At 46.0% G+C, this 24,911-nt stretch overlaps 1 protein-coding gene across 3 annotated transcripts in view; it reads left to right on the top strand.

Moving 5' to 3' along the window:
* Ccdc38 (coiled-coil domain containing 38) overlaps positions 1-24,911 on the top strand; it is a 44,068-nt gene that overhangs the window by 11,301 nt on the left and 7,856 nt on the right. For 2 of the 3 annotated variants that reach the window (XM_021174677.2, XM_021174676.2), the window contains exons 5-13: positions 4,250-4,314; positions 11,102-11,265; positions 11,636-11,716; positions 14,240-14,391; positions 16,120-16,212; positions 18,365-18,422; positions 19,319-19,391; positions 23,247-23,398; positions 24,566-24,701. In XM_021174677.2, the coding sequence (XP_021030336.1) occupies positions 4,250-4,314; positions 11,102-11,265; positions 11,636-11,716; positions 14,240-14,391; positions 16,120-16,212; positions 18,365-18,422; positions 19,319-19,391; positions 23,247-23,398; positions 24,566-24,701 (974 nt within the window). Of the gene's footprint in view, positions 1-3,593; positions 3,742-4,249; positions 4,315-11,101; positions 11,266-11,635; positions 11,717-14,239; positions 14,392-16,119; positions 16,213-18,364; positions 18,423-19,318; positions 19,392-23,246; positions 23,399-24,565; positions 24,702-24,911 lie in introns of those variants that run through there. The other variant, XM_021174678.2, reaches the window with a different exon arrangement.

Genomic DNA, 24,911 nt, shown 5'->3' on the forward strand with positions numbered 1-24,911 from the left:
TGCCTCCTCTGCCTCCTCTGCCTCCTCTGCCTCCTCTGCCTCCTCTGCCTCCTCTGCCTCTGCCTCTGCCTCTGCCTCTGCCTCTGCCTCTGCCTCTGTTGAGATTCAAGGCGTGTGCCACCACTGTCAGGCCAACACAGACATTCTTCAAGTCAAAAGGAAAGTCTTTATTGCTGGACAGTGGCTACATGGGGAACTTGCCCAAATCATGAGGCCCCAAGTCTCACAGCCACTTGTCTTTCATGTAAAAGGTAAAATAACACATGCTCGCTCGCGCGCGTGTACACACACACACCCACACCCACACCCACAATATCCTGGTTGGCACACTTCAGTAAGCAAGACACAGAAATATAAAAGCCAAAAATAGGACTTTTTATTTGTGGACTTTTCTAGAACTATAGACTAGGTCTCTGTTCCCATTTTGGCCTGCGTGCTGGGTTTTAAGGTCAGAATGGTACCTCTAACATGGTGTCATTCATGTTAAGTTCTGGGGCCTGTTACAATGTGGCAGGTAAGATCTTTGCCATAGACTCGAGAACAAAAAGAAAGTGGCTTAAGAAGACATTTTTCCAAGAAGAGCCTTACTTCACCTGCCTTTGGGAAGGAAGAAAGTCAATGCCAAGTAACAGTGTTGACTTTGTCAAAGCCGAGTTATATGAAAGCGATAGCCCTAGCTAGCTGTACTATTTGAGGTATGGAGATATAGACTCTTCCTAACGTTGGAGGAGCTTTGGTGGTTCAAAACAAGACTCAGGTATACAGCATCAGGAAGCTGATGGGGTGAATAACCTTTCTATCATTGCAAAAACGAGCCTGGTTTATTGACTTAGTCATCAGAAATGTCATAAGCACTTCCTGTGCATCACAGGTCAAGAAGCACCTACACATGAAAGTCCTTTGCAGCTAAATAAGGCCAGAATGGCTCACAAGAAATGGGACTTTGAGGTCAGCAGCTCCCACAGAGAAAGCAAGCCATGAGGCTGGAGAGACGGCTTAGTCAAGAGCCCTTTGCGACTCTTGCAGAAGACCAGGGGTTGGGTCCCAGCATCCTCAACAGTGGATCACCACCTGAGGTGACTTCCTCAGGCACCAGGCACACAGGCCTGGGCATGAATGCAGGCAAGATGTTCATCTGCATAAAAATAAATGAATCCATCTTAAGAAAAAGATGGGTTGGCTAGATAGCTCAGCCAGCAAAGGCAATTGCTGCTCTTTCAGAAAACTTCAGGGTCTGTTCCTAGCACCCTCATGGAGGCTCACCACTACCTGTGACTCCTGTTCTAAAGGATCAGGAACCCTCTTCTGTCCCCTTCTGGAACAAAGCAGATATGTGATGCTCAGACGTACACGCAAGGGAAAAACACTTTACACATACAATAAAAATAAATAAAGCTTTTTATAAAAGAAACTCTTGGGTTTATTTGTTTTACTATTTTGTGCATATGAGTATTTTGCCCTCATGTATATAAGTGTGTCAGATCCCCTGGGAACTGAGATTAACAGTCAGTTTTGAGATGCCAGGTGGGTGTTGGGAACTGGACGTGGATCACCTGAAAAAAGTAACAAGGGCTCTTAATCGCTGAGCCAACTTTCCAGACCCCAAAAAGCATCTCTTAAAAAGAGGAAGCAAGCAACGTCAATTGATTTAGACTGTCTTGCAGATGCATACGTGACTGAACAGCAGTAAATGGCAGGCAATAGTTAGGGCTCAGCGACAGCACCAGGTCTCAGAGATCCCTGGGTTCCATCTTGTGCCTCCATGTTGAGTCTTGGGCCATCGAGAACATGTAAAGTGGCAAGTGACATGTCTACAGTTCCATGCAAAAGAGGTGACAATCCTTGCCACCCTAGCAGTCCTCAGGTAACTAGAAAGCATAGCTTGGCAGGTTTGCCGCCCTCCTCTGTGCTGTTTGCTGTGGAATGGGACAGTTCTGGCCCCTTAAGACTGAATGCCATCGGACAGGCTCCTCCAGAGGGAAGAGTCCAACTTTTATGATCATCTGAGGCTCTGTCAACAATGTGGCAGGTTGCACAGACAATCGATATTGAATTTTCACTTAAAGACATCTCCCTTGAATTGCATCTCAAATCAGCAACTGACTGGAGTGAAATCACTTTTCCTCAGCCTTACAGTCTTTATGAATTCTGATTGAAAAATACATTTTATATAGCACATATTTGTATATATATTAATATATATAGCATATATGTGTGTGTATGTAAAATAATCCAGTCATCCCACTTGGGGAGTCTCGACTCCTGTATTTCTGTCTTTGCACTAGTGGTGAACGGCTAGGTCACCATCAGAGGAAATTTACCGATACCTCAATGCCAGTGGCAGATTGGTTTCTTACACCTGCTCATTCTGTACCCAGTGACAGTGAGACTTTGGCTTTGCTGTTAGAGGAAACACCTCTAAACCAGATGTGGAGGGGCACTCCCTGCAGTGCCAGAACTCAGGGAGCAGAGTTCAAGGTCATCCTCTGCTCTAGAACAAGTTTGAAGTCAGCAGGGGTTACAGGAGATCCCACCAAAACCAAAAAAAGGGCCGGCAGTGGTAGCACACGCCTTCAATCCCAGCACTCGGGAGGCAGAGGCAAGTGGATCTCTTGAGTCTGAGGCCAGCTTGGTCTACAGAGTGAGTTCCAGGACAGCCAGGGCTATGCAGAAAAAAACCTTGCCTGGAAAACCAAAAACAAATACAAACACATTAACAACTCTGAATAGGCTGTGTTGCAGGTTCTGTCCGCCTAGACATGTCTCACCATGCTTCAAAACACCAGGGCATGATGGGATAGAGAGGTTTGGGAAGACAACTGTGAAAACTCAGGCTGGACAGGAGATGGTGTTAAGGAAACAAATTGTTGGTTTGTTGGAGGTAACGATGGTACCAACGTTATTGTTTAAACTTTCTGATAAAGTTACACAGTGATGCTGAGAGATCAACGAGTCCAAGATGTCTTATTGCTTTTCAGAGCATCCTCGTAGGGGAAAAGCTAAGGAGGGGTACCAACAGGCAAGATCTAAAATATATCAACGATGTTGAAGTAGCTGAGCTTCAGGATGCACTGTTTTGAATGTTAGTGATTTCCAGTTTGTGCAGTTTTTAAAGTATTAAAACTGTAGCTGTTTCTAAGCGATCATCACTCAGGTGTGTTATATTTGATCTGCAACAAAATGCGATGAGATGTCTTTAACTCCTCTTCGCAGAAGGAAATGGCTCCAGGACACGGAGTCATCTCACATCTCTAAGCAAAAGCAGACTTCAAGTCAAAGCCTGCCTGACTCCGAGGTTCCCTCGCAATGAATATTTTGTTAATGATTATAACAATTACTGTGGCTTTTCGTGATTGATCGTAAAAAGGAATGAGCCATCCTAAGTGTATTGCTTGAACAACAGCAGCTAGTAGTGATTGAGAAACGACTGTGTGTTTTATTTTCTACGGCCTCATTTCCTTCTCTGAGCACCATTGTGAAGTAGAGGGATGCTACTACGTGGGCTACCTTATGCTTTCATAATAATAAGCCACATTGTGATGGCGGTGGCTTCCTCTCCCAGAGGTTTAAATTCTCAGTCCCGTATCAGGTTTGCTGCCTTCCCGTATGGGTCTCGGCGAAAGTTGCAACCCCTCTCCGGGACATCACAGGGGCTGCAGCTAAGGGCTCTTGAAGCTCCTTGGCAGTCACATAGTTCCACATCTGTCCCATGACTAGTGTGCCGACAGCCATGAGCTATGGGTGAGAGAGCAGCCTTCACACAGATGGGGAAACTGAGGCACGGAGAGAGCGAGGGTCTTTCTCTCCCTGCTGGTTAGAGGCAGAAACCCCGTGCATCTACAGGGAGCCTTGAGCCTCCCGGCGCAGCCCCGGCCCTCTGCTTGTTTAGGAAGTAGTACTTCATTTCTCTTTACGTGGTTAGCGAGAGGCTGTACTCTATACCACACTCTGTCGGCTTCACACAGAATGACTAGCGTTTTCCAAAAATGAAGAAAACCCGGATGTTTTTGGAATTCCTAGTCAGTTCCCTGTCCGGTTAAAACTGCCATCCTTTCCGAACTAGTTACTTTACTGGGGGGGCAAAGCTCTTTTGCTAAGTCTGGATTCACAGTGTGTGTGTGTGTGTGTGTGTGTGTGTGTGTGTGTGTGTGTGTGTGTGTGAGAGAGAGAGAGAGAGAGAGAGAGAGAGAACGCTTATTCTTTGAAAGCTGGCCTACTAAACATACGTCTATTTCAATGTTTTCTTCAGGTGCAGACAGAAAGAGGACCGTCCACGAGTTTATTAACGACCAAAGAGACAGATTTCTACTTGAGGTATTAAAAGCAATTTCTTTCTCCTGTCAGCCAGAAGACTTGTTGCATAGTATTGTCAGGTACTTGCCTTGGCGTTAGATATTTCCCTGAAAGCCCTCGGGTCTATTGCCTGAACTGAGGGGCTCATTCCTGCGTTTCTTCACTTGAACAAGATTTATTGAGTACTTACTATGTGCCAAGTCATTACAAAATTCCCTCCCTCTGGAGAACATACGTACATTCACATAACCTATACCAGTAGCCTGAGAAGCAGTTTAATTTTTTTATAGAGGATGACTTCAGTCAGGCCCCCGAGATCCCAATTTTTCCCAATTATGTCTGCAGCAGCCTCAACAGCCCTTGATAAGCCAAACTGGATTTAGATTTTTGCTAACATTCTGGTTGACTGTGGTGGGAGTCAGAACAGTCTGGATTCTTCCCACTCTCTCTATAACCAGTCAGAGCAGAGAGAAGTGGCTTTGTTACAAGGAAAGGAAACATTCAAGTCAGCCCGAACAGCCCCATGAGGCGGGAGTTTAGAAGCACTCCAGAGCAAGGCTGCTGGAGGTCCCTCCCCATGGAGTTGGATTGTGACACCATTCCTGTGTCACCAATGAACACACAGTACAGCCAACCAGGGAAGATCTTAACAAATCTTATAAAATGATCGAAGGTCTCATCTTGTCTCCAGTCCATATGACAGTACGTTACTTATTATCCTTGTGTGCATATTAATTTACCGTAGATAGAGACACTGTGCATGCAACCCTCTGAGAACAATTATAAAGAGAACCAATTGGCTGTTGTTTATGCCTCTGTTGTCAAGTCCAAATCATTTAAAGACAGTCTGTTTCTGTTGGGGTCTTGAGTGCTAGCAACTCAATGAAAGGATATTTGCTCTTTCCTAATCTCACAGCACACATTTTGGCATACAGGCCAAAGTTAATGCTTGCCTTCGAGGCTAACTGCAACCAACAAGAAAGACCTCCGATAAACTACACCATACAGTTGTGAATAGAACCCCATACCTTTGCTTGCTAATATTATTAGTTTCTGGGTGTGATTTGGGCCTTCACCGTGGAACCTTGCTGATGTAACTAATGCCTTGGCTAGGAGAAGGTGGGTCTTGGGCAGATTCTCTGGGATTTGAATACATTTGGAGTAAATGTGCCTCGTTCTCTGCTCTGGTATTTTTCCAGTCCCCCCCCCCTCCTCCCCAAGCAGGTTGATAACATGTCCCAAGTGATATAATGAAGTCAATTTATCACTAAAACCATAGCTGGAGAAAACCTGACCTTGCCCAAACAGTGCCGGGCTCTGGCTTTGTCTTCTAGAAGATGACCTATGTCATAGGATGACTTATGTCATAGCTCATAAGGATGTTTTCAAGGTGAGGCTGACCACACCTGCCAGCCGTAGGATGACCTTGTCAGAAAAACCAACAATGTGGCAGTTTGGGGGTCATACAGAGATTGGTCAAGGGACTGAAGAGATGTCAGTCAATTAATCATGTCTACAGAATGAAGCTTCCTTGGAAATTCCAGCCTGTGACTCTCAGTTGATTCCGTGCATGGCTATACTGTGTGTTTGTTACAGATGCAGGCATGGAACCGTGGGCTGACCCCATGGGGAGGGAGTCCCAGAAACTTTGCATCCAGAGAGCCTCTAAACCAGCGGTTCTCAACATGTGGGCCTCAACCGACCCCCTTTGGGTGTGGCCTATCAGATAGCCTGCATATCAGGCCATTTACATTACGATTCATAGCAGTAGCAAAATTGCAGTTGTGAAGTAACAACGTAATAACTTTATGGTTGGGGGTCACCACAGTGTGAGGAGCTGGATGATGGGCTTGAAGCTTTAGCAAGGTTGAGAACCACTGCTCTAAACCCTGCCTCATGGGATTCTTCTTCCGGCTGACTTTAGTGGTTCCTTTCCTTGCAATAATCTGTACCCAGGAGTTTTGTAAGACCCAGGAACCTGAAGCTGTTTGGGGGACCCATCAGATTTGCCAGTGGTGTCAGTGAGACTTGGGATGAGTCCCTCAAATTTTGCAACTTGAATAACTTAATTTTTTAAACTGACTTGGTCTCATCACACCCTGCTTTGTTTCGTTCACCCCTTTTTCCTCCCGGACTCCCCTCCCCTTCCCTTCTTTTTCCCCTTCCCTTTTTCAAAGTTTTATTTGTGGGATGTAAAATCCTCACTTAAAATGTAAATGTTAATGTATTGTGAGTTTAATACTATGAACGATTTTTTATGCCAATAATTCAACATGGATGGGACAGATTTCTGGAGAGCTACAAACTATCGAAGCTTATCCAAGAAGAAAAAGCACATAATAGCTTTATATCACTGTACAAACTGAACTTGTAGGAAAAAGAAAGAAAGAAAAATTCACGTTCACTGGTTAATTGTACCAGACATTTTAACAAAAAAATTTCTAATTTTACATAACTCATTAACACTAATATTGACCTGATCTCTGAAGAACATAGAGGCTTTAGAAGAAAAGAAAGCACAGGAGCCTATGAGATGGCTTAGTGGGTAAAGGCACATGGCTCCAAGCCTTAATATATGAGTTCAATATCTGGGACCAACGTGGTGGAAGGAGAGAACTGACTTTTATAAGTTGTCCTCTGACCTCGTGTTCCTGCCCAACGGAGGAGAGCTGAGAGATGACTATACTAACTAACCAACTAACTAACTAACTAAAATTACTCTTTAAAGAATAAGCACTTGAGAGGCAAGCGTTCCAAACAAATTTCAACAAATCAAATAAGATAAAACACAAAAAAGGATAATCCATTATGGCTAATTGGGGCTTATTCTAAGCATGTGAAAGCAGCCTAACATTTGAAAATGGATAGGCATAGCACACATCAACAGATTAGAAACGAAAAGCCGGATAATCATCTCAACCAAATCAGAAAGAGCACTCATCTAGATCCAAAATGTGTTCTTTTTAATAATATCATTCCTATCCTTTGATAATTTCACACACATGCCAACTCATTCCAGATCGACCCTCACCTTCTTACCCACCCTCTGTCTTTTCTTTACTAGTAATGTATTACTTATTTAAATACGGTTTTAAAAACTTTTTATTTATTGTTTGTGAATTTCACATCATACAGCCCAATCCCGCTCATCTACTCATTCCTCGGTATCCACCCTCTGCCCTTGCAACCTCCCCATCTCCCAAGAAAACAAAAATATAAATATCTCAAACCAAAATGAAAACCTCATCGTGGAAACTGCTGTGTGTCCCTCAGTATACCCTTGTTCACACATCTTTTCTTGCAAATGTTTATTGCAGTGAGTCATAGGTCTGGTTTGAGGCCTCTGGCTTCTGCTACACTATCATTGCTGGATCCTCCCTGGGACCCCTCTCCTGTGGGTCGTCCTGTGGGTCGTGGAGATCCTGCAGCCCTGATTCTGCATGACCAGTCCTTTCACATGCTCCAGCAGTTCATCGATGGAGTAGATGTTGGAATAGGCCAATTCAAAGCCGGGGATCTGGGCCTGGGTGGTAGCTGAGCCAGTCAGTCTGCCAGCCCTCCTACACTCTCACCAATAAGGTGCTCTCCAGCACTACCCTGGCTACCTCACTCAATACTGCAGCTGCACCCCTTAAGTGTTAGGGCCAGCTCCTTCCCCTCTCTCTCCCCTGGAGCCAGCTTATCAATGCCCACTACCACCAGAGCCAGCTCTACTGTGCTGCTTAGGAGAGGACTCACTCTCCTGAGTGCTGTAGGGGCGAGGGGTGGGGGCAGCTAACCCACTCTCAGGACCCCAGGGCCAGCTCTCCCTACTGGCAGACTGGGGGTTAGGAGGCATGTCACAGCCAGTGAGGGGCAGGGCCAACTCTGCACCGCCCTTGAACATCAACACTGTCCCAGGAGGCAGCCCAGACCAGGGACATCTGTCCACATGACCTTTGGTGGTAATATGAGCCATAGATTCTGCACAGGCACTATGCTGCTGCATGGCCATGGATGGAGACATGGCCCTCAGCCGCTGCACCAGGCCGGGACTTGACCATGGCCTCAGGTGGCAGGGGAGGTTATTCACATAAGGCTGTTCCTCTCCACCCTCACGGCTCCAGTTCTGCCTGTCTTCATAACATTCTTTCTCTCCCATCTGTCCACCGCATACTTATACACCACTAAAGAAAACTAACTGTGCCTCTTCCAGCAGTTATCAAACGCCAATCACTCCTCTGCTATGTGAGATTTTCCTGTGGTGTCCGGAAAACATGGTTTTCTTAGCATTGTTCACAGCTCTGGCTCTTAACAAAGTTTCTATGCACTCTTCCACAGTGATCCCCAAGCCTCGGGGAGACCGATGTGATACACATTGTTCCGTTTAGGTCTCTATTCTCAGCTTGCTGGCCAATTGTGCGTCTTCATGTTTATCACAATCTACTGTAAGGAGCCGTCAGTGGGTGCAGCAATATGCCATTAGGGGTTGTTCTGTCTGCCTTTATGTTAACCTGACATAAGCTAAGAGCCGGGGGGGGTTAGTTTAAAAAAAGGGGGGCTTTCTAAGCTAAGAGTCGGGGGGGTGTTTTAGTTTAAAAAAAAAAAGGCTTTCTAAAGGTCTAGCTGTAGGCAAGTCTGTAGGAACATTTTCTTTATTAGTGATTGATGTGGGAGGGCCCAGTCTGTGGTGGGTGGGACTACCATTGAGCTGGTAGACCTGGATATCATAAGAAAGCAGGCTGAATCTCTAAGCAGCCTTTCCCCATGGTGTCTGCATTAGCGTCTGACTCCAGGTTCCTGCCCTGCTTGAGTTCCCACCTTCACTGCTTTTGATGACGAACTGTTGTATGGAGCTGTGAGTGGAATAAGCCCTTTCCTCCCCAAGTTGCTTTGGGTCATGATGCTCCATCACAGCAGTAGCAGCCCTAAGACAAGAGCTTTTGTTCTAATACTATGTCCACTTAGTAGAATAGTACTCGTAGATTCTCCACTAGGGTCCAGGGCCTATCTAGCCACAAATTGTTGGCCCTAATAACAGGGCTAGGTATGGGTTCTACCCTGTGGAGCAGGCCTTAGGTCTGATTAGTAAGTGGCTGCTATTATTGTACCAGTGCGGCCAGTCATTATTGTAGCTCATCGAGTTCCCAGTTGGGTGAGAGTGATGATCCCCTCTCGGCCAGTTCGCAGCTATCTGGTGGGGATGAAGCTTCCGGGTCAGCAGTGTCACCTTCCTGTCTCCATGATCTATGACTCCATATGTGGTGTCTTCAGCAGTACATTGTCTCAGTTAGGTCTCTAGTGCTGTGATAAAATTCCATGACCAAAAGAAAGGAAAGGGGTTTATTTCATCTTACGCTTCCAGGTATCGGTCCATCATTGAGCACTGAGGGAAATTAGGATGGAAACTCAAGCAAGGCAGGAATCTGGAGGCAAGAACTGAAGCAGAAGTCATGTAGGGGTGCTGCTTCCTGGCTTGCTCCCCTTGGTTTGCTCAGCATGTTTTCTTTGACCATCCAGGACCACTTACCCCAAGGGTAGCAACCACCCACAGTTAGCTGGCATCACTCACAGCCAGATGGCTCCGCCCACGGTCAGATGGCTCCACCCACAGTCAGCTAGGCCCACCCACTTCAATTATTAATCAAGAATGTGTCTCATAGTCTTTCCAACAAGCCAATCTTATGGAGGCATTTTTTTTCCAGTTGAGATTCCCTCCTTTCTGATGGTTTTAACTTGTTCCAAGTTGACCAAAAAAACCTAACAAGCACAAGGTGTGAGGTCGAGTTTTGGAGGGTAGTCAACAGCGATGTCAATAGCCAAAAATGTTTGGAGGTCAGCGGAACTCCACTGACCAACAACTCAAAAAGAGTAGTGCATTCCTGGCACTGGGCTTTTATTTTCTAGCATGGTGTGTGTCTAGTTGGGGCCTTTAAAGGAAGTCATACAGAAAACTGCTACTGTAGAAGCAACCCTATAGACATACACACACACACAGTGCGAGGCAGAGAAACAGAGCCATGTGGTCTCATAACTCATATGCTGTGCTAAAAAAAAATAGTTGTCAAAATCACATTTGAGGATCTAAACAGATCTCCCTGGGTTTGGTTAAATAAACCCACACCCTCAGGCAAGCCCGGAGAAATCCATTACTGCACCCAGAGTTGAAACTGATTTCTATTAGAGGAGAAGATTGGAGGGTTGGTAGCTACAGATAGCCTGGTTTCTTTGTATTCAGAAAACCAGAGTGCATTACTTAAATCAAGGGTGTGTTAGTTAGGATGCACAACAGAGGTTGAGGCTTTGAGTCTTCCCAGAGCTGGAATTACAGGCAGCTGTGAACCACCAAGGATGCTGGAAACTGAACTCCGATTCTGAGCTAGAGTTAGTACTCATTCTTAAAGTCTGAGCCATCCTCTGAGGTCCAAGATACTTTAAATGTAGAATAAATATACATACAAACAGAAAAAAGAAAAAGAAAACCAGAGTGCATCGTGGGTAACAGACAGACAGACCTATTTTTTAAAGAGCACCTGTTTGCTTGTTTGTTTTGTTTTGTTTTGAGTTTTGATTGGTAGGGAGCAGCCATTTTTAGAAGAGCACAAGGTCTTTTCAGGAAAGCTAGTGAGAGAAGGGCTTACCTTCCCTGCTGAGTGTCCTCAGAGCAACCTCAGGGAGATGCAGGCCCGGCTCTATGGGTGTTGTTATTACTTCTGACCCAAGTGATCCCCTGATGTAGGGCTCACTCCCTCTGTGGGGTTCCCTTGAAACCTCCAGGTACCGTGCCATGGAATGCTCTTGACCATTTTCTTGTTTTCAATGCTCCCAGTATACAGTGTCAACCAAGAAAAAGACAATCAAAAGGTTTGAAAGACTCATAGCCACTAAAGAAAATCAACTCAAAAAAGCCGAGAAAAAGCTCCAAGATGACGCATTGTCCTTTGAAGAATTCCTACGAGAAAACGACCAGAGATCTGTAGATGCTCTCAAAATGTTAGTATCGCTCTTACCTCTTCCTCTCTGTACCTTCTCTCCACATTCACCTACCCTTTCTCTCTTCACATGTTCATGGTCAACATATTCTCTCTCTCCCTCTCTCCCTTTCTCTACTTCCTCAACTTCCCTCCCCGTGCCCTAAATAAACTCTATTCCATACTTAAAAAAAAAAAAAAAAAAAAAAGAAGAAGAAGAAGAAGAAGAAGAAGAAGAAGAAGAAGAAGAAGAAGAAGAAGAAGAAGAAGAAGAAGAAGAAAAAGAATGTTAGTGTCTCTATTCTGGCCCTACCTTTCCCCCTAAGTCTTTGTGTGCTTGCTTTCGTTTCTTGGAAAACCAAACTAACTCACTGATCGGTGTTCCTTTTTAGGGCAGCACAAGAAACAATAAACAAACTCCAAATGACATCAGAGCTCAAGAAAGCAAGCATGGAAGTTCAATCCATAAAGAGGTGAGGGGGTGCTGCCTTTCCTATGACAACCCCCCACATCCCATTATGACTTTTATGCCCACCAAAGCCAAGTGGAGCCTCACTGTGAACGGCTTTAAAACCAGTAACCTGTCTATCACCTGTGCCTGCCTAGGCACCGGAGCATAAGCCTCCTTCTGAGAAGGCTCTCTGACGTGTAGATTCAGAAGCAGAGGAAGTGATTGAAAAGAAGCAAAACCTTGTTAGGAGTCAAACGGGGATTTTACTTTTTTCCCCATGTGCCTCCTTTTTATTCCCTGTATGACCCCCATCACCCCACATTTACGCATCTCAACTGGGATGCATTTGATGGTCACCTTACATTCATCATTGGCCATTCTTGTATTTAAACCCCTTAGCAGAATCTCATGTCACTGTTAAAATGAAGGTCTATCCTGAGAAAAATCACAGGGCCAGGGAATGAGTTCCTATTATGACATCATCAGTCACCCCTCCTCCAAACCTGTATGCTCCTCCCGTGTCCAAGGGAACTCAGTTGAATGATTTTCAGTGTATAAAAGGCACTCGAGACCACTGTGGGGCACTAAGTTCATAATGCAAAATACAAGTTTCAAACAGATTCTGGCTGTAGTAGCTTCTTCTATCTAAAAGTCTTAAGGCTGAAGATGCTTCAAGAAAGAAAACTTCCTCCCACACTTCCTACTATAATGAAATTCTTGGGTTACATCCCCAACATTTTACTTTTAATTTTTTAAAATATTTATTTACATTATGTATAAGGATACTCTGTTTTCAGGCACACCAGAAGAGGGAATCAGACTCCACGACAGATGGCTGTGCGCTAATGTGGGTGCTGGGAATCGAACTCGGGACCTCAAGAAGAACAGCCATTTCGCTAAATCACTGAGCCCCATCTCTCCAGCCCTTATTTGAATGCATAGATAGTGCTTTGTTCTATCACCCAGGCTGGGTTTGAACTCACTCTGTAGCGCAGGCAAACCTTAAGCATCTGGCCTTAGCTTCCCAACTAGCTGGGAAGGTCACAGGTGCACACTACCAGGTCCGCCTAGAGCAGCTGGCTCTCAACCTTCCTAACGCTGCAGCCCTTTAATACAGCTCCTCATATTGCGCCAGCCCCCAGCCATAAAGTTATTTTGTTGCTACTCCTGCAATTTTGTTACTAGTATGAATGGTAGTGTAAACATTGGCTATCCCGGATATCTGAGGTGTGACCTTCAAAGGAGTCCCGACCCGGGGGTTGAGAACCATTGCTTTAGCTGCTCCTATCCGTTTGGCTCCACGTGTGAGCAGAGCAGTCGACGTGGCGCTTGCATGAATGACGATGCTCTGCCTAGCATCCACTTGGCAGCACCTCTCTACAGCCTTGCTCATTGCTTTATGTGCCTCCCCATTCTAGAAGGGTGAGCGAGATAACAGCGAACGCTGGTGTAGTGAAGGGGAACCTCTTCCCTTTGTGGTAAGGCGGCTCGAGAATGGAAAGTATTTGGAAAGCAGAAATGACTTTCTCGGGGAACCTTTCCAAGAAAGCCATGCAATCATCTCACCTCATGGTCTCTGTGACACATCTGGGAGGTGGGATGAGGGCCTTCTGCCACCTCCCAACCACTGAACAAGAGGAACTGCATGCTGACCCCTGGAGACCACTCATAATGGGCTGGGAGAAAGCTCTGACTTAAGGGATTGAGGCTGAGCCTTTGAGGTGACGCAACCACAACCGTGGTAAGGCGACTAATGAGGTTCTGACTGAGGAAGACAGGCCTGGGCCTTCCCGTTCGGTTTTCAGCTTTGCTAATGGGTCTGGTTGAAACGTGGTTGGGATTAAACCGATGTGAAGCCGGGGAAAACATTTAGCTCAAGTCTCTAGGTATTGTTGGTGGAAACACGGGCATCTGCCTAAGGTCTTCCAAAGGCGGGGAATGAGAACATCTGTTGTTTCAAGATTGACATGTGTGTCTGTGGACGTGCACTCTGGTGGAAGCGCCTGCTGGGGTTAGAGGCATCGGATCTCCCTGGTAGTTGTGAGCCACCTGACTTGGGCACTAGGAGCTAAACTTGGGTCCCCTGCAAGAGCAGTACGCATTCTCAAGCTCTGATCCATCTCTCCAGCCCCACGGATACCGATTTGTTAAATGCCGTGCCGAGTGAGCGGCCACGCGGGCTTTCTGCACACTGCTCACACATGTCAGGCCTTTCCGACATGGCCGCTCCCTTTCTTCCCCTCACATACCCACCATCTTTTCCACCTTCCGAGTTCTTCATATGCCTGGAGCTTTCTAGAATAGAAGGTTTCAGATAGAAATAAACCAGCCGAGTAAGTCTGTCAGCAGCCCATGGTATACGGGCGTCTCACTGGGTCTGTCTATTCAAAGGCCAGCCTCTGGGTGTATTCTGAAGTGTGTATCTTTCAGAAGTGTGTAGTCTGTGGGTGTGTTTGCAAGTGTGGTTAGGCGTGCTGCCGTGCGAGCAAATGACGGCGAGAAGGCATTGGCAGCGGTGTCATGACGTCCTTGTTCTCTTTTGAAGCGATATAGCAAAAACAGAGTTCCTCCTCAAGGAATACATGAAATATGGATTCTTCCTGCTGAAGTTGTCCCCAAAACAATGGCAAATACAGCAATCGCAAAAAAGGGCCCAGTCGTCCAAAAGCAACCACATTCTTCCAAAAATCTTGGAAAGTAAGTCACGGGTCGTAAGTCAAGCTAGGCAATGCCCCCTGATTATCTAGAGTGGCTCTGCTCAAAGTTTGTTATCTATTTCAATAGTCAGAATGGTTTTTAGTTATACGTGCATGGGTGTTTTGCCTGTATGTCTGTGTGAGGGTGTCGGATCCCCTGGAACCGGAGTCACAGACAGTTGTGAGCCACCATGTAGGTACTGGGAATTAGACCCTGGGTCTTCTGGAAGAACTAACAGCCAGTGCTCTTAACTGCTGAGCCATCTCTCCGGTCCTCTTCCAACCTTTTTTATTAATTTGGAAAGTCAGGTTAGTTTCAGATATAAGCAATAAAAATGAGCACGTGGACAAATTAAAAAATACATTATTTAGCATCTCAAAAACTATTATTAAAGGCCTCTAGAGTTGAGCAATGGATACAAAATCAATTATGTTTTGTTAACCTAATATGCTAACTTAAACTAAATTTATTCACTGGGAACTGTACAAATACTTTGAAGCTGGGAAAAGAACAACTTCAATGTGTATGACCTGGGGGTTTGACAAACAGGAAAATATATCTGTAGAACATATCAGAAGAATTGATACTGTAAAGTTCACAGTTTTCTTGAAATAAGTGCATTTGGTAAAATTATAATAAACATTCTGTTACCGAGGGATTTTTAGGAAGTGGAGTATCAGACTTTGTACCATGATCCTGAGGCCCGTACAGAAGAATAAATGCTTTTAACTTAAGAATGTAATGGGGGTAGGTGGGCCACTCATAGTACTTTAAGTATTATATATTTAAATACGTTAATAATCTTATATACAAATATATGGTTAAATATTTAAGTACATCGTCTCAATAATCAGAGCAGTGCTGTGCTGGCACTAGTGTGCAATTATAGAGCAAAGATAGAGCCTATTACGGAAACATTTCATATGTGATCCAAGCGGAGCGACATCAAAACAGAAGATTTTATTCCCAGCAACACTGGAGTAGCTAGGCCCAGGCTCACTTCCTTCTTGAAGAAAATTCTGAAATATTGGACAGATGGACTTTGGTCGCCAAGCACACAGCAAAGTTAACCCTTAGGAGCAGACAAAGCAATTAGGTGAGAGCCAAAATTCTGAGCTACTGCCAGAAGCATCTCCAGAAATCCCATACAAGGACAGGGAGTCTAGAGGGAGCACAGCTGATCCAAGCATTTACACTATGGAAACTGGCAAACTAAAAATCAGAGAGAACTTGTCTTGCAGGGTTGTCAGGGACATCAGTGATGGCACTTGATCAAAGCTCATTAAAAGATGTTGAGCAAGACAGAAAACGGAAGTAAAGCCGAGGTGTGTTTTCACGAGAGAGTTTCAGATTTAGTTTTCCCTAGACTAAGCGAGGATACTGAGGACCCAGCAGGCTCTCAGACAATGAGGATCGATTGCTACAGCAGGGTTTAAGGAACTATGATGGGCTGATGTTGGAAATGGATATCTCCTTGGCCATAAATGGTCTATTCTCATCTCTCCTCCCTGTGTCCGAGAGCAGTCCTCACCATTGGAGAGTTAACATTGATGGATACAGGCTCTCCATCCCACCTCTCCATCCTGGAGGCTTTGCCCAGTAACTCTGCCATCATGCTGAGAGGCAAAGCTCTCACTCTCAGAAACGTATCCCCTGCCCCACCCTAACCCCCCCCCCTTCCTCCCACAATTGCTCACTCTTTCTCTCCTCTTCATGCCCCATGTTTAGAATTCTCCATAAGTACAGCTAAAAGGGATAACGACATCGACTCAGACAGGATGTCGGTTTCAGAAGAACGGAGTTCAAGGCGAGGAAGCCAAGGTGAGGGCTGAAGCCTGTGACTGTGCTGACCAGAGCCTCCAAAGGGAGGAAGGCTGTGCTCATAAGGCAACTCTGCCGGAGAGCTGGGGGTGATGCCCGCATCACCACTGATGCTGGGGAGCTAGTCGTTTTCTCTCTCTCTCTCTCTCTCTCTCTCTCTCTCTCTCTCTCTCTTTCTCTCTTTCTCTCTCTCTGACCCCCCCCCTTTGTGATATTATCACAATGTCCAAGTGGACAGGAATCGCATCCTAAATGTTCACCTGGATGGGCCCCCTTGTCCTTTGGTTCAAGTTTGCCTTCGGTAATGACAATCCCCTACCTAGCCTGAGACACGAGAGCAAGTGTGGACGCTCTACCAAAGTCAGCCACTAGGTAGGCTCTCCATCACCATGGCAGACCAGGGATTTGGCCTCGGCGTTTTAACATTGTTTGAGTTGGAAATCAACACTTAAAAACCACCAGATGCCATGAAAATATCCGAATCCATCTTCTCTTGAAAACTCACTGGATCTGAGGTCCTGGCTTTTTGGATGTTTCCTGTGTGGACAGTCTCTTTCCACAGGACCTGAGGTCCTTCCTGGCTTTAAGGACATTTCCTGTGAGAAAGTCTTGCCCATTTTGGTGATCCTAGTTCCCATCACACCTCCTTCCCTCCTGTGCCTGGCACCACCCAGGGGTCATTCCAATACAGCTTGATTCTTGGGACCTCTCTCTTTCATCTTGCCACTAAGCAGCAGGTATATTTTGGGATTGAGGGGAAAAGTATTACAACTTGTCCAGAAATGACCATGATATATAAGCCTCATGCCTGGCCATTCAGCCAGCTAATTAAAAGTGGATGGTTTTTATTTTTCACACTTAAGAGTCAATCAGTTGGAGTCTGCACAACACATATTACTTTGCCCATTGGGACATCTGTGGTAGCAAGTAGAGATGGAAGGGAGAAGAGGTAGGTATCAGTAGTGTTTTCTGAAATGAAGTATTACTCAATTTAAATAGCACCTCTTTTTTTGAAAAAAAAATTTATTTATTTATTTATTATTTAATGTATATGAGTACACACCAGACACACCAGAAGGGGGCATCAGATCCCGTCACAGATGGCTGTGAGCTGAGCCATGTGGTTGCTGAGAATTAGACTCAGGACCTCAGGAAGAGCAGTTAGCGCTCTCAACCGCTGAGCCATCTCTCCAGCCCCAACAGCACCTCTTATAAATGGTTTCGGTAATATGTGCACATCCTAAAGGCGAAGACAATATTGTATGAGATGCTCTTCCCTTTCTCTCCCCTTCCCTCTTCTTTCCTTTACTCAATTCATATTTATCAAAGGCACACAATGTATGCTGGGCAACTTTAATGACTTGGGGTACACAAAGAAAACTGGAAGGCAGCTCAGCACCCCAGAGTTATACAGGACAATGAAGAGAGAGCGTCAGAGGAGGGATAGGCGGGGAGGGCTCTTTTGGAGCTCTACATGATGCATTTTCAGGAATCTCTGTAGGCCAGGTCACAGTGAGTCAGGGTTTTGAAGAATGCATAGGAGCTTACTAGAAAGAAGGTGGAAAGGGTGTGGATTCAAAGTAGAATAGAACAAATGACAGGGAGCCATAAAGGTGTTGGTATGAACTGGGCAGGTGGATAAGGACTCTTGGGGCCAGCATTGGCCCAGTGGTTAGTTTCAACCGAGGGTTGGCCCTGATCTTGATGAAGCTCATGGATGCAGGGAAGTTAAGGACAAAAGGCCCCCAGCTGGAAGGCAGGGCTCTCCATGTCCTGTTAAGAATGGAGGCCGCCATTACCTTTGTTTTCTTCCTTAATCCTTTTGAACCCTGTGATTAGAAGTAGATATTGCTGATATGGGAAAAATCAGAACCACAGATTGCACCTCTTCATCTTTGCCCCTCATACTCGAGTCTCCAGAGTCATGTCACCCTCCACGGACACTTGCACGGTGTCCAATTTCAGTGGAATGAAAGGGCCCCCCGCTTTCCATATGACCACTTTCTTGATAATAAAACTGTGCTTTAAAAAATAGAAAATAGAACAGGCGCATAGTAGCTGGCATCGAGCGACAAGGACTCACCTCTAATTGTGTTCTTCTTTTCCTTTCCCATCTCATGTGGCACGGACCTCACCTGGACATTCTGAACAGGAGGAAGACACGGGAAACATACTTTGGGCCAAGACTCCAGGAAGTCATCTGTGTTCAAGTATGTGATACAAACTTAATGAATTCTGATGAAAACTGTGAAGGGCTTTTTTAGAAAATGAGTCTTTTTAGCTTTGGGTCAACATAAAGGCCTCCTCTCCAAACCTGGTGTCACACACAGTGGAGTACGTGGTGGCCCAAGTGTGTGCACTCCCGAGATGCCCCAGAATTCTGCTCTCTTTATAAGGACTCACCGCCTCTAGTCACCAGAACCACCAGAGATCTCAGGCCCATGGGTCTCCCCCCCTAGCTGTTCCTATAGCCTGTGTACCCACAGACTCACCCTTCGTTTACCTATTGCAGTGGGACCATAAGGCATCCCTACTTCCTTTTTTGCTTCTTCCTTAACTTGATTATGAATTCATTGTTTTATAAACTGTTCATTGTCAATCCAAGCTACCCAGAGGTGCTTTGAGAAGATATGTGACTGGGTCAGGCATGACAGCCGGAAGCAAGGAGTCTGAGCTAAGACGGCCAGAACCTCCAGTAGGGATCCTGTGCCAAACCATAGTGCAGTGCCTCAGCCAGGATCTCAACCCCGGACCAATCAAGTACAAAATGTCACCACTGGCTTTTTCATGTCCCTTTATGGTCATGTCCATCTCCCTCTTCCCCCGGCAGCCCCTACTCCATCCACGTTGGCCCACAACTCAGGGGATCTGGCTTCCTCTTCTGGCTTCCATGAGCACCAAACGTGCACATGGTATATTGACATACATGCAGGCAAACCCCCTTCACAAAAATAAAAATGAAGTAATAATAATGATGATGATGATGATGATGATGATAAAAGAACTTGGTGATACTTGGGGTTCACAGTCAATTCAGGAACAAAAACAAACACGCTCACAGAAAATTCCTTAGAAATGGTTTTCTTTCGCTTCTTTTCTTTTACAGTCGTCCTGAAAGCATGGCCTCCGAGGACAGTTTGGAGTACTTTTTAGAGGACGAGATCGTGGAGTTTGATCTGGTAAGCAGACTGTTTCTTGATTCTGGCTGTATGTGGTGCGCACGTTCATTCATTTCTTCTGCAATGTCCTATTCCAAACATACCACACGTTTTCCGGAAGGAAATGTGATTTGATACTGTTCTTAAATCCTGTCAATTACCAATACTGGTCATCAAGTCATCTATAAAAAGCAAACATATAAGAAGCTAATATGTCAGCCCTTTTAAGGGCGAGGCAGAAGAACCACAGATTTCAGGCCAAGAAGTTAGGTGCGCAACGCAGGCCTGTAATCTTAACTCTTGGGAGGCAGAGGCAGGAGGCCTGAGGGCCCAGGTCATCTTCAGATGTTTAGCAAGTGGGAAGTCAGCCTAGCCTACAAAGAGACTCCCGACTCAAGAAAATGAAGCCAAATAAAAAACAGCAACAGCAAAAAAAAAAAAAAACAAACAAACAAACAAACAAACAAAAACCCAAAAAAACAAAAACAAAAAAACCCAAACCAAAAACAACAACAACAAAAAACAAAACTCAAGGCCAGCTTGCGCCACTTAGTGAGTTCTAAACCAGCCTGAGGTACCTAGTGAGCCCTGGTCTCAAGCACTCAGGAGGCAGAGGCAGGTGGATTTCTGAGTTCAGTTCGAGGCCAGCCTGGTCTACAAAGTGAGTTCCAGGACAGCCAGAGCTATACAGAGAAACTCTGTCTCGAAAAAACCAAAATAAATAAATAAATAAAACAAACAAACAAACAAACAAACAAATAAATAAAATGAAAGCAAAACAACAAATCAGAACATAAAAGGAAAGGAAGAATTTGGAGAAGATACATACTCTACCACCGGTCTGTAAAAATTGTTGGTCTTAGATTGCTTAGTGTGTGTGTGTGTGTGTGTGTGTGTGTGTGTGCGCGCGCGTGTGTGCGTGCGTGTGCGCTTTTAAGTTTGCATGTATGTGAACGCATGTGTGCCTGTACGAGGGTAGAGTTGACACTGGGTGTATCCCATAATTGCATTCCACTTTATTACCAGAAACAAGGCTCCTCCTCGCTGAGTCTGGAGCTCACAGATTTTGGCTACCTAGCCAGCTTGCCCCGGGAATCTCCTATCTCTATCTCCTAACCATTGGGGTGATGGGGGCGGTGGGTGTGGGGGGGTCAGCGGCCACACTCACCCAGCCTGCCCGTGTGTCCTTCGCACTCTGATCCTCAGCCTCTGGGTAGCAGAACCACAGTTATTGCCCCTGCAAAACACCCCACGACAGCTGCAGAGCTGATTGTGGGTTTCCCCGTCTAAATGCAATCACGGAGGCTTGGGAGTGATTTTAAAGAGAAACAAAACAACCCCACCAAACGCCACTCGTGATTACACAGGACATAGCTTACCCAGGTCGTCGTGCTTTTAAGCCTGTGCTCAAACGCATGATTGTCCAACTTAACATTTCTGATGTGCAGGGCAGCACTGTTGACCACGCCCACCCTGCTGGATAGCAGATTCTACATCTTCATCTTGCAAACCTGAAGCACTGCGCCCATCTAATATCCCTTCTCCAGCCTCCAGCTCCTGGCAACCATCTATCTACTTTCTGGTTCTAAGAGACTGGCTATTTAAATATGTATTTAAATATTTAAATAAGCATCTTGTGCGCTATTGGGCTTTCTTTGTGTGCGTGAGACTGGGCTCATTCACTTAACATAATGGTTCTCAAAGTTCACTTAAATTACACCGTAATGGGGCTGGGAAGCAAGCAAATAGGTACACTACTTGCCTTGTGTGGTGGGGTTTGAATAGGAATGACCCCATAGAACTCATGTGCATGAATGCTTGGCCCATAAGAAGTGACTACTATTAGGAGGTGTGGCCTTGTTGGAGTAGGAGTGGTCTTGTTGGAGGAAGTGTATTAATGTGAGTGGGCTTTGAGGTCTTTTTTTTTTTTTTAATTTAATGTCTGAGTGTGCTCTACTGCATATACATCCGCCTGCCTGAAGAGGGCATCAGATTCCCCCTATAGAAGGTTGTGAGCCACCATGTGGTTGCTGGGAATTGAACTCATGACCTCTGGAAGAGCAGCCAGTGCTCTTAACCACTGACCCATCTCACCAGCCCTGGGCTTTGAGGTCTTATAAGCTGGCCAGTGTGCCTCAGTCTCTTCCTGCTGCCTGTGGATCTCTGCTCCTTCTCCAGCACCATGCCTGCCTGCACGCTGCCATGCTTCCTACCACAATGATAATGGACGGAACCTCAGGAACTGTAATCCAGCCCCATTTAAATGTTTGCCCTGTAAGAGTTGCCATGATCATGATCATGGTGTCTCTTTACAGCAATAAAACCCTAAGTAAGACACCTTGCAAGTATGAACACCTGATTTCCAGTCCCAGGACCCATTAAAAAAAAAAAAAAAGGCAGGCACGGTGCTGTACTGCTTATAATCTTAGCACCCAGGAAGCAGAGACAGGCAGGTTGCTGGCCAGTCAGCCTGTCCATCCTACTGGGTGAGTGTCAGGTCTGCCAAAGATTCTGGAGAGAGAGAGAGAAGAGAGAGAGAGACGGATGGGCAGTGTCTGAGAAACCACACCTGAGGTTCAGCCCAACACTGTGGCATGTGCACACATCTGCACACACATGTACAGAACCACACAAATGTACTGTAGAAGAAACATCTCTTTGAATAATATTCCACACTGTGTGTATGTGTACTGCATTTCCTTTATTCACCTATCTATGAATATTTCTGTTGCGTCTGTGTCAAGGCTGCTATAAATAATAATAATGAACACATGTATTAATATATGTCATCTTTGAAAATGCTTACCAAGGCCATGCATATTCTTAAAAAGCCACTACATATCAAATAATTAGCCTTGAGAAGAAATGAGCCTTCATCAGCCTCCTATCTCCTCATCTTATCTTTCCTTTTTCACCCTTCCTGCCCTCTACTGTTGTGTCCAGCCAGCAGATCACAGCCTGGGTTCTAGCCTGGAAAGGCATTTTGGAAACCTGGAAGAGAAGAGGGGCTAGGCGGTGAGAGAAAGAATTGCAGCTAAGACAGCATTCTGATCAAAGCTCAATTTTACTTTTTCAGACACTCAGTTATAAAAGAAGGGGGAGGGAACCCGATTTCCCGCCAAGTAACTCGGGGTCCAGTAGCAGGAATGAACACGTGTGTGTCTCCAAGCAGCAAAGCGACAGGGTCCAGCAGTAGGCGTGGCAGAACGAATGAGCAGGAAACTCCACCCTTGAGCAAGCAGGTTCCAGGGTGGGGGAAGAGAGACCACACTCTACTACTCTTCTAATAAGACCTTTCTCCTTTCCTCCCCTCCCTCTTTTCCTCTTTAACATCCCCCATCTTTCCCCACACCCCAAATCATCTCTTTCCATTTCCATCTCTCCCCGGGAACAAGGTTCCTTTACGATTCTCTCGGCCCCCCTCATACTCCAAACTGTTGTGAGGGTCCAGACCCTTTCAAAAAACAGTTGTGTTCCAAATGTGGTCCCCAGCTACTGCCGGGAGGGTGGGGTCACCGCTGCAGACCCTGTGATATCTGCAGAGATGTGGAGTCTTTGAGGATGGGGCCTAGTGGAAGGAAGTTAAGTCATTGGGCCATTGCTCTTGAATGAGAAGGGGGACCCTTGGTGTCTTCTCTCTTTACCTCATGGTTATAGTGAAGTGGCCTCCACCATGCGATCCTGACACTGGCTACTCTGCCACTATGCATCTCCTATAGTCCCAGGGCAAACATAAACAGTCCCTCCTTAAAAGTTGACTTTCTTAAGTAGCTTGCCACGTGGGTGGAGAGCTGAGTGACAGCTCCCTCCCTATACTGTCTAGACAAACCACATGAGCATATTGTGAGACACTTCTCTTACCTGTTGGCTGACTAGCTGCCGGAGATTTATTTCAAGGAGCCGGAGGAGCTGCTGCAGGTCTTCACGGAGCTGGAAGAGCAGAACCTCACCTTGGTTCAGTATTCCCAAGATGTGGACGAGAATCTCGAAGATGTCAACAAAAGAGAAAAATTCATACAGGATAAGATGTGAGTGGGTCCCTCCCATCCAACAGTCACTAACCAGAGACCATATCCAACCACTCATGATGGCCCCTCTCCTGGTTGTAGGCTGGGGTTTTAATTAATAACAATTGACATGGTGGGTACAAAGGAAGAATTGACATTTGGCCAGACTAGATTGGTTTGAGTTTAACTTTCCTCCTGCTTCCTCTCGCTCTTGAAGCATTTTCCTAGCTGGAGGGGTTGAAATGGTGCCCTTTGGCATCACTGCCTTCAGGACAGAAAATCTGGTCTAATGGAAATTAACACCTGCATGTAAGCTTTTATTTGCCTCCCATGGACTTGGCTGTAGGCCTGAGAGCTGCCTCAGGGGATCGAACAGTTATTGACCAAGCATGAGGACGTGAGTCTGAATCCGGGAACCTGCACAAAAGCCACACATGGTAGTGCACACCTGTGAGCCCAGTGCCCCTAACCGGAGGCAGAGACAAGAGACTGCCCAGAAGGTCACTGGCATTTGCCAAAACAGGACCCCAGGCCACTGAGACGGGTAAAGGCTGCTAAGGTAGAGTTCAATCCCTGAAATCTACACGGTAGCAGGAGAGAGCCGAGTCCTCCAAGCTGCCTGCGACGTCCACATAGGCCGTAGCATACACACACACACACACACACACACACACACACACACACACACACACACACACAAACATTTTGGAAGAAGGAAGAACAGGAAGAAGGCCTTTTTCAAACGTGGTGAAAAATGGGGATTGATACCTGAGATTGTTCTCGTGACCTGTGTGCGTGCATGGTGAGCACAGGCCCTCCTCTCCCTCCTTCTCCCTCTTCTCCTCACTCCCCCCTCTCCCTCTCTCCCTCCTTCTCCTTCTTTCTCCCTTCCTCCCTCTCCCTCTTGCCCCATTCCCTTCTCTCCCTTTTTCTCCCTCCCTCCCTCTTCCCCTCTCTCCCTCTTTCTCTCTCCCTCCCTCTCCCTCTTCCTCTCTCTCCCCCCTCCCCCTCCCCCCACCTTTCTCACTCGCATGACAAAAAATGCACACATATGCACTTTGGCCATGTCATCACACGCTGACCCCTTTGTGGTTGCTGGGTGCCAGGTTGCTGACATGTGCCCAGCAAGAGGGCTGAGTCCCTCAACTTTGAGTTACAGACGAGGGTCCCATCCTTCTTTTGCAATAGAAACAACAACATCTCCTTCCTGCTGGAGCACAAACATATGCTTAGGATGAACTGTGAACGAGAGGAGGAGAAGGCAGCGGAGCTGGAGCTGAGGTCCAGGCTCTTCAGTTTTGGAGAATTCAATTCCGATGCTCAGGTACCTTCTTGGCCTGTGGTAACTTTATTTTGTCTCCCGGTAATGATCTGGCCTCCCTGGGTGCTGAGCACTTGACACACAGGGAGAGTTAGGGCAATCCATAAATTGTTGACGGGGTGTAGCAAACCAGTGTGGAATTATTTTGTCAATATGGAAGAATCAATTTCCTAGAGAGCAACCATTTAGATTGAGCTGGGGGTTCACGTGAAA

This window comes from Mus caroli, chromosome 10 (genome assembly GCF_900094665.2).
Source record: "Mus caroli chromosome 10, CAROLI_EIJ_v1.1, whole genome shotgun sequence".
Taxonomy (NCBI): Eukaryota; Metazoa; Chordata; class Mammalia; order Rodentia; family Muridae; genus Mus; species Mus caroli.